At 36.3% G+C, this 9,294-nt stretch overlaps 1 protein-coding gene across 1 annotated transcript; it reads right to left on the bottom strand.

The window, feature by feature from the left end:
* Nucleotides 491-8,957, bottom strand: LOC109839601 (ultraviolet-B receptor UVR8-like). Its single transcript, XM_020408092.1, has 6 exons — nucleotides 8,434-8,957; nucleotides 7,409-7,618; nucleotides 7,227-7,337; nucleotides 4,819-5,187; nucleotides 3,579-3,686; nucleotides 491-1,053 (listed from the first exon to the last, which is right to left on the bottom strand). The coding sequence occupies exons 1-6, from the start codon at nucleotides 8,770-8,772 to the stop codon at nucleotides 712-714; spliced, it is 1,479 nt and encodes a 492-aa protein (XP_020263681.1). The 5' UTR covers nucleotides 8,773-8,957; the 3' UTR covers nucleotides 491-711.

Genomic DNA, 9,294 nt, shown 5'->3' with positions numbered 1-9,294 from the left:
TTGATCGTAATCACTCTTTTATAATCAAACAATCATAAGCGCACTGTCTTCCCTCTTTCTTAAAATTTATCTTTCTTCTTATGATTTACTCTACTCCAAGATTATCAAAACATACTTAATTTATGTTTGCTCCCCCACTAACGTCGCCATACACGAGAAATGACATATAAACAGATTTACAAATCATACTCAAATATGATTAGCAACTGCCGGTGCTCTGACCGGTTGGGAGGTTTTAATATGACTCCCGCTTTTCAAAGTTAAATTTTCAGGGTATGGCAGCTCGCCTGCGGTCTCATGAAGTAAGCTCGCCGACTTGCAAACACTTCTGTTAAGCGCTAGTTACTAGTTTTAGCAAATTCTTTATCTTGGAAAATGAACTGCGAATATTCAATAAAAATCGCAGCTACTAATCCAAACAAGTATATTTCAGTATAGACCATAAATTCAATATGTAGTGCCCAGATCAATTTCTTCATTCATCACAGCATATGATAAAATACATTTTTATTCAAATATGAGAAGATATCCGTAAATAACCATGCTATTCGTTTCAGATACAACAATATTTTCCACCTCACCGTATAAAGTATGATCGAACAGATTTTCAAATAATTACACGTAATTTATAAGCTAAACGGATAAAATCCTACAAATTTAAACTCCAACATACATACCTCAGGGAAATCGAAAGCATCCTCTTCTCGTAGCTCAACTGCTTTGTGCCTCAATAGCCATCCCGTCCATTGTCGTATTCATCATAATCTCCGTTGGCTTCAGGCACCCTCTAATTGACTCGTGTCCAAGCTGTTGCCTCTCATTATCCCCAAACCCAAACACCACGCCCTTGTTAGTTACAGCAACAGTGTGGTAGAGACCAGTGCTAATCTGAGAGATGTAGTGGGATCTCAAATTTTCAAGGATCCGTGGTTTCATAATTTTATCTGAGCACCCACGGTCAGAGAAGCCCAAGCTACCAAAGCCCATCCAGCCAAAGGCAAAAACAGATCCCTCGTCGGTGAGAACAAATGTTTTTCTCTTCCTCGCACAAACCTGTCCGTGTGCAACGTGGTTCAAATAAGAACATATAGCAATAGTTCAACTGTGTTCCATAGGGAAAAGAATTCCTGGCTAACGACAATACAAATAAGACTGCAAACAGTCGCAAGTAAAATACATGGTGTCTAAGATGGTCATACACGCTAACTCACATAATGTTTTAGACATATATTAAAACATAGTGTAAAGATATGGTCCAAATATTATGAACAGAAGCCCAACATTATGAGAAGTAATTGCCGTCACAAATGCCAGATTAATTTGTGGAAATTCAGAAATGAGGATGACACTACATGGAACTGTAGTGGTGTGTGGTATATACATGTCTCATTCTGGAAGATGAAACTATCGAAGAGATGAAGGAGAGAGCAAAGAAAAACGTTTATATAGGGACCCAAGATGTGCCTACTGTGTTCCCTACAATTAATTTTCTTTTCCTCTTCCAGGCTGTCGCATATATTAAAACATAGGGTAAAGATATGGTCCAAATATTATGAACAGACGCCCAACTTTATGAGAAGTAATTGCCACCACAAATGCCAGATTAGTTCGTGGAAATTCAGAAATGAAGATGCCACTGCATGGAACTGTAGTGGTGTGTAGTACATACATGTCTCATTCTGGAAGATGAAACTATCGTCGAGATGAAGGAGAGAGCAAAGAAAAAAATTTATATAAGGACCCAAGATGTGCCTACTGTGTCCTCTACAATTAATTTTCTTTTCCTCCTCCAGTCTGTCGCACAATGTAGGAAGACTTTGCAAATTTCACAAAAAGCATTGATATGGGCATATGCTAATTGAGTATGCGGAGAGCCCACAAATGTCCCAAAGCAGAAACAAGATTAAGACCCTTTAAGAAATGTCTACCACACTTCATGCCAGCATGACCGATTGGGAAGTAGAAGACAAACCCAAAAAATGAAGTAGGAATGCAAAGATGATATCATAAAGTATAGATGACAAATGTCCTTATTTAACAAGAGAAATAAGATTTAAGGAAAAACGCTTTCTACACTACAACAATTGGATCTGAAACTACGACTAAATTATCTCTATATCTCCATTATAAATGAGGTGCAATTTAGACAAAAGAAAGATGAGGGAAAGAATCTAGAAGGATGTCTTGTGGATTGCAAGGTTATCAAGAACACAGAGAACCTGGATATACATGCATAAAGGAAAAAAAATATGTAGACTACTGCTCCTGAGATGTGACTTATTACAAGTAGGGCTCTCTGGATGCTAGGTCAAAATGAAATACATTTATCTGGAAGGTGGAAATGACTTATTACAAGTAGGGCTCTCTGGATGCTAGGTCAAAATGAAATACATTTATCTGGAAGGTGGAAATTTTACAGGATGGTGGATACACAACTGCATGTGTATGTGCATGCACGCGCGAGCATGGGTGTTTTGTGTTTGTGCGCGCGCTCATCCGTATTTGTGAGATCGTTCTAGACTTAACCAGAGTTCAACTCTCCTTATTAACCCTCCCCAGTTGTCAGGCTCATCTTTCTAGTAAAGTATAACGTCTAAAATATATCTACTTGATGCAGTGTTTGTTCCTTCAAATTAAACTATCTCGTATTATCTCTTATCAAAAGAATATCTCTTACATTCTCTCTGTCTCTTCTACTGGCTTCTTGGTGATAAGGAAATTTCAGAGAGCCACATGCGGTACTAAAGGAGTCGTTGAGAGTTGAAGATATCTTTCTAATTTACTACCATCCATGAGTTGGAGCATCTGAACTAAATTGCAGAGGTAAGAGGTCCCACTTTTCAGTAGCATATAAAGGATCTGATTTGACATGGCAGAATCTCAGTATAGTAACAGTCATCTGATTCAATGTGAAATCTGTATGTTCTACACAAGTGCGGGGGAGGACGGTAAGTACTGGTGCGGGAGGACATCAAGTCAACCAGTTCAGTACTGGAAACAGTTCCAATGAAGAGCCAGGCAACAATATGGTCAGAACTAAGACCATCCATACTGGTCAATAAGACAAATAGCTTGAGTTTGAGCAGAAGATAAGGCTTCATCCTCACTGTCAATGTTTGAGGAAAAGATCAGATGTAAAGATTAGGACCACATGTTGAACACATTGCCTATGGGCCATGGAAATCCATGAATTGAAAAAAGAAAAAATCCAGTACACAAACTAGAAGTGAGGATAACCACTTGAAGGTCGTTAAACATTATGTATTTATAACAGTGATTGCATGTTGATTGCGGTTAGTTAAACAGCCATGTATATATAGCAGTGCTCACATGAACTGGGCTCAACATGTGTGCAGTATGCGTATAAACAGATAAATACATAAAGATTGTAGCTAGGCATGATAAACGTTTTTCACTACCAATAACTTCATTAATCTCAAGTTCTGCCCACATGTAGATAGGTAGATATATCATAACTATTTACTAGGAATTAGCTTCATTAAGATCAAATTCAATCAATTCTCTAAAACAATATCAAATTCTGTCAGCAGACTGTAAAATGTCGAATTATAACAAACCTGAACAGAAAGGTGGCTTTTCAGACTTGTTAGTAACTCTGGGCTAGTTTTGTCAGTCTCATCACCATGGCCCAAAGCTCCACAATAGCCTCTACCCCATGTGTATACCTGCAAAAACAATTTATAATTTTTATCCATCCTAAAAATTCCACAATAGCCTCTACCCCATGTGTATACCTGCAAAAACAATTTATAATTTTTATCCATCCTAAAAATCTAGCAGTTGCTAAAGGCAAGAAGAAGAAAATTTTCTTGCAATAGTAAAATCAAATATTCAAGACTGGCTTCAATAGAAGTCAATATAGATATATTTGTAATTCTAATTGTCAATAACTTCAATTCAAATCCAAATGTGAATGTGAATTTCCTCCAAATACTCATTGAACACTAAACATATTTGTAACTATTTCATTTAAAAATAGGGTAAGCTACACTTAAATACCCTAAGGTCTGCTAAATTTTCACGAAAATACCCTAACTATTTATCCGTACAAATAAATACCCTAAGGTTTCCAAAAGTTTGCTAAATTTTCACGAAAATACCCTAACTATTTATCCGTACAAATAAATACCCTAAGGTTTCCAAAAGTATCACATGGATACCTGAAAAAGGGTATCAACATGATACTTTTGGAAACCTTAAGGTATTTATTTGTATGGGTAAGAAAGGTAGGGTATTGTCATGCAACATCGGGAAATCTTAGTGCATTTAAGTGTAATTTACCCTTAAGAATATTCTACACAGTTCATGAACATGAAATTATTTGATAAAAAATATTTTCAATTGGTCCATGGAGTTTGATTCTTTTTTAGTAGTACTTGAATTAGTAATTGAAATTTATTCCTTTCTAAAGATGACGGATATATCAATAATTTGGATGATTAAAAAAATATATGAAAGATTATTTGTTAAGAAAGAAACAATTAGACATTAGGATTAGTCTCTCAAGATCAAAATCTAGACTAAAATTGCAAATATGATAACACAAAGTGTATATGATTAACAAACCAATATCTGATAATCAAACAAATCGAATATGTGAATGCTCATATTCGGTTCATTTAGTTATGATGCCAGAAAAAGTACTTGCTATCTCTCAAATATTCTTCTACTCAAACTCAAACTATTAAAAGAAAGCTTTAAGAAGAAAAGTGACTAAACCGTTCGGTAACTATTTAAACAACCACAAAATTATGCAATTGATACTACTGAATTTCACGATGGTTAAATAAGACTCACGTGTCCAATGGAATCAAGTGCTACTGCATGTTCATCCCCAGCAGACACACGGACCACATGAATATTTCGCCTCTTAAATGATTGGATAGCCCGCGGAAGAAGTTCATCACGCTGATCTCCATGGCCAAGGCAGAAGTTGGTGCAGGAACCAAAAGAATGAACTGTCCCATCCTTCGTCACAGCAAACGTATAGCTGGCACCTGCAGCAACCTGAACGACATTGCCAGAACCTTCAAATGATTCAACTTTTCTCGGAATTGGTCTATCAAGAGTATCACCATGACCAAGTTGGCCATGAGTGTTGTTACCACATGTGTACACATGGCCTTGCCTTGTGAGTATTACAGTAAAGCTAAGACCAGTGGCAACCTGCAAAGTGAAAAAAATATAATAAGGATGAACAAAGATAAGTCGATGCTAGTGCAGGACTGCAGATCACAAAATTCTCTACACAAAATATCAAGGAGATATTTATCTGTCCAATCAGAAAAAAAAGATGATTAATAACTAATGAACAAGAAGAAAGCATAATGAGTGAACACAAGAAACTTTGATAACTAACAAGCAAGAAGGAACCATAAACTAAAAAAGGGAGAAAGCAGAAACTTGAAAAGCACAGCGTACTTTATATTTACGAGGTGGGAATCTCAAAATAAAAAAGGGAGAAAGCAGAAACTTGAAAAGCACAGCGTACTTTATATTTACGAGGTGGGAATCTCAAAATAGAAATTTGAATCAATACACAGCATGCAAGCACAGCGTACTTTATATTTACGAGGTGGGAATCTCAAAATAGAAATTTGAATCAATACACAGCATGCGCAATGAATCGTAGAAGAAAAATTATTTAATTTTCCCCTGAAATCTAAATATATCATGCAAATTTTCTCCACATAAACAAATAACGGAAATAAGATAACATTAATGTCGTGTCACATTGTTCTAAAACATACTAGTTAATCATGTGCATTATGCACGTGGCATTAAAAAGAAAAGGAAAACGTAATTACATATTGAAAAGATGTTTTCTGTATATTCTTTCTTTCTTTTTTATCGGGAGATGTTTTCTTTCTTAAACATTTTAACATTAGAAATTTCTATTCAAGAGATGTTTAAGAAATTGAGTTACATTTAGTAAAGGAAGAAAGAAAGAAAGGAAAGCATATTTGTGCAAAATTCTTGTCTTGTGTAATTTAATAAAATACGAAAATGACATTATTGTTGTTTAATTTGATCAATTTTTGAGAAATATGCCAATGAGTATACCATAAAGTACAATATTTCAGCAGCATTTGGATCAAATTCATTGTGCAGGAAACAACAATATAAGATTAGATCTTTTTGTGAGAATTTAATTTTTGAGAATAAAGTATTATAATGACTATTCATACATGCATCTCTAAATGCAACCTCAATCCAAATTAACTGACGAATGCAATAAAGGTTGCATCAGAGTTGTCCTCGAGCTACATGATTTTGCAGTTCTGTATCTTCACATTGTTTCCTACTCTGGGAGAGTGATAGGCCTCCTCTACATGGTAAAAAGTCACATTGGTGTTTAAAATGGACCATACCCTATAGTGTCACTTACTTTCTTTCTTCATATAATAAAGCCAAATAATAATAATAATAATCCAGATAGATGGAACAGAGTGATGGGGTGCCTACTTGAATGCTAGGCCTAACAATTCGGCAGTAGCGAATGCCACTGATCTGTACAATCAACCTTTTTGTTGTTTATAGTTTAGTGATAATATATACATTTAGAATGCACTACTTATGTTTGATACTCTAGAAAGTAAAGGAAACAAATTTAAAAAGTTACAAATATCAGCAGCCAAGGAACTCAAATTTACAGCATGAGCAAGAATGTATCCTAGATCTGTACAATCAACCTTTTTGTTGTTTATAGTTTAGTGATAATATATAGATTTAGAATGCACTACTTATGTTTGATACTCTAGAAAGTAAAGGAAACAAATTTAAAAAGTTACACATATCAGCAACCAAGGAACTCAAATTTACAGCATGAGCATGAGCAAGAATGTATCCTATGATTGCTAAACTAGGAAATAGAATGCTGACTCTTCAATCTACTCCACCAGGCTTCTTGGATTGATGAACAGATGATTGTATTTAACATCATATGTTTAACCATTACAAAACATCTCGTACTTTCTTGGATTGATGAACAGATGATTGTATTTAACATCATATGTTTAACCATTACAAAACATCTCGTACTTGTTTAGAAGACATAAATGTTCTGACTTGCCAAAAAGCCATTCATTTACACAAGAGACTAAACTTTCTAAGTACTGCTCAACATAAAACCCAGCCTATGCTAACACAACATGTATTTACTTGCAAAATATAAAATGGTATGCTTTGGGAAGGTTGTATGCTACCTGCTTGCATGCGATCCCTTTCAATGCATCAACACATGTTGGCCTAAAAACAGCACGCCTTACCTCTCCATGGCCACAACAGAATGATGAATTATCCCCACAAGTAAAGACCTAATTGACAAAGGGGGGAAGGTCATTAATACAAGCTCTATAGTAAGAAACTTCTAAATAGCATCAAATACCTCTCCATTCTCCATAACAAACGCAGCATGGTTGTGTGAAGCAGAGATGTGGATTACACGGGACATGGAGGGAAAATTGATGCGTGTAAATGCTGCACACTGAGTTGTATATTGACCATGACCAAGCACCCCACATAAACTGGATCCACATGAATAGACTGAGGAATCATGAATCAAGAGTGTATGGTATCGTCCAGTATTGACCTGCACCTGGAGAGACAAATGTATCTTTCAATAAAACCTAAGGTCAGCAAAAGAAATATGACTCAAATTAACTTATAATCACATTGTACTTCTTTTGTTCCTACAGATATGGAAGCCAAAATAGACATTGTCCAAGCATTGAAATCCCTATCTAAATTCAATGAAGCAATTAAAAAATGGACTTGAATTACAGTGTTATATTCGGAAACTGAACTTTAGCAGAAAATCAAGTTCAATCATAATCTTAATGTGCATGCTCGTGAAAATATTTCTGACTTTACCCTGTCGTATTAGATAGACTTAAGTCTAGTAGCAACTAGTTCATGTCTTTTACATATTCAATTACAAACATTTGAATGTTCCAATATTTATTCAGATACTTCAGATGCAGTGCTATCTATCTCTACATCCGTATATTAAACTAAAAGGATAAAAACTATCCAATTTTACCACGATTTATATATACAGCAATGGATCGGATTATTTATATATATTTACAACCCCAGAAGCAAGTCTTGCATTCTGCGAGATATTCATCAAGTAAAAGGATTCAATTTGAACAAGATCTAGAACCTAATGCAGGTAAATTAAGCGTTGTCATATATTTTTGATAGGGAAAGCAGTTTCAACCTAATGTCAATGTGTATGTAGTACTAAAAAGACCTAGTTCTATTATGGGCTTGTTCCCTGCATGCTCGGATGCCTAAATTCGAATGTCTGCATGCTTATTCAGAAAATTCACATAGTATATGGACAAAAGGACTGAAATTGAACCAAATGCATATAAATAAAGCACTCTAGCATAACCAAAGAAGCAGTACATTGCCAGCTGACGTCTCCACCGTCCCCGACGACTGCTCCACCGACTGCAAGAACCTCAGAACCTTCTTCCAACACCCCCCGCATCGATCAAACAGCTCCTTTCTCAACCTCGTCGGCATAGCAGCAAACACCTCGTGGCCCTCGCACAGATGAAACGCAGCAAACTCGACCATCGACCTAAAATCATTCGGGTAACTCCCCCGACCCCCTCTAAACAATCTGCAGGTCATCTCCAAGCAAGCGAGGTCCAAAGAACTGAGCTTTCCCGAGCTCAGTATCTCAAGAACCAAATGCGAAGGCAACTCCTCGATCGAAAGGGTCCGACCGCGATCCGCCATCGAGAAAACTGATCAGAACCAAAACCCTAGCCCCTCCCTGAACTACGAGAAGATCTTGAACCTTGAAATTGGGATCTTGGAGAAGATTAACAAGAAAACGTCCGATGGAAGAAGCATAAAAGAGGTTGAAGAATTCGTGGCGGGCCGAGAGGGAGAGGGATCGCTAAGCATCAGAGGAGGAATTCGAGAGAGAGGTTGAAGAATTCGTGGCGGGCCGAGAGGGAGAGGGATCGCTAAGCATCAGAGGAGGAATTCGAGAGATCGAAATCGGAGAAAGATAGAATTAAATTAAAATGAGAAAAAACTGGGGCGGAATTGAACAAATAGGGGAACTGGGAAAGAGAAAGAGGGGGATCTTTTTGACAAATAATTTTCCCACTATACTTCGAGGCGAAGCAGGCGGTGGGGGAATAAAATATTTGGTTTATCTATAAACCCAAAATTTAATACTAATTTATTGAAACCCACCCACTTCTAAACTAACAATTTTTACGCCTAAAATACTATACCAACTTATTTTTA

This window comes from Asparagus officinalis, chromosome 4, assembly GCF_001876935.1.
Source record: "Asparagus officinalis chromosome 4, Aspof.V1, whole genome shotgun sequence".
In the NCBI taxonomy this organism is placed as follows: domain Eukaryota; kingdom Viridiplantae; phylum Streptophyta; class Magnoliopsida; order Asparagales; family Asparagaceae; genus Asparagus; species Asparagus officinalis.
Note: the sequence above shows the minus strand (reverse complement) of the source record. Positions and strands in the feature narration are given on the sequence as shown.

What these genes read in the sequence shown, in the direction of transcription:
- LOC109839601 (XM_020408092.1), bottom strand. Translation starts at nt 8,772, where the DNA reads ATGGCGGATCGCGGTCGGACCCTTTCGATCGAGGAGTTGCCTTCGCAT. An exon ending in TTGTTATGGAGAATGGAGAG is followed by an intron (nt 7,338 to 7,408) that starts GTATTTGATGCT and finishes TTTGTCAATTAG; the next exon opens with GTCTTTACTTGTGGGGATAA. An exon ending in CACTTGATTCCATTGGACAC is followed by an intron (nt 3,687 to 4,818) that starts GTGAGTCTTATT and finishes TTGTTTTTGCAG; the next exon opens with GTATACACATGGGGTAGAGG.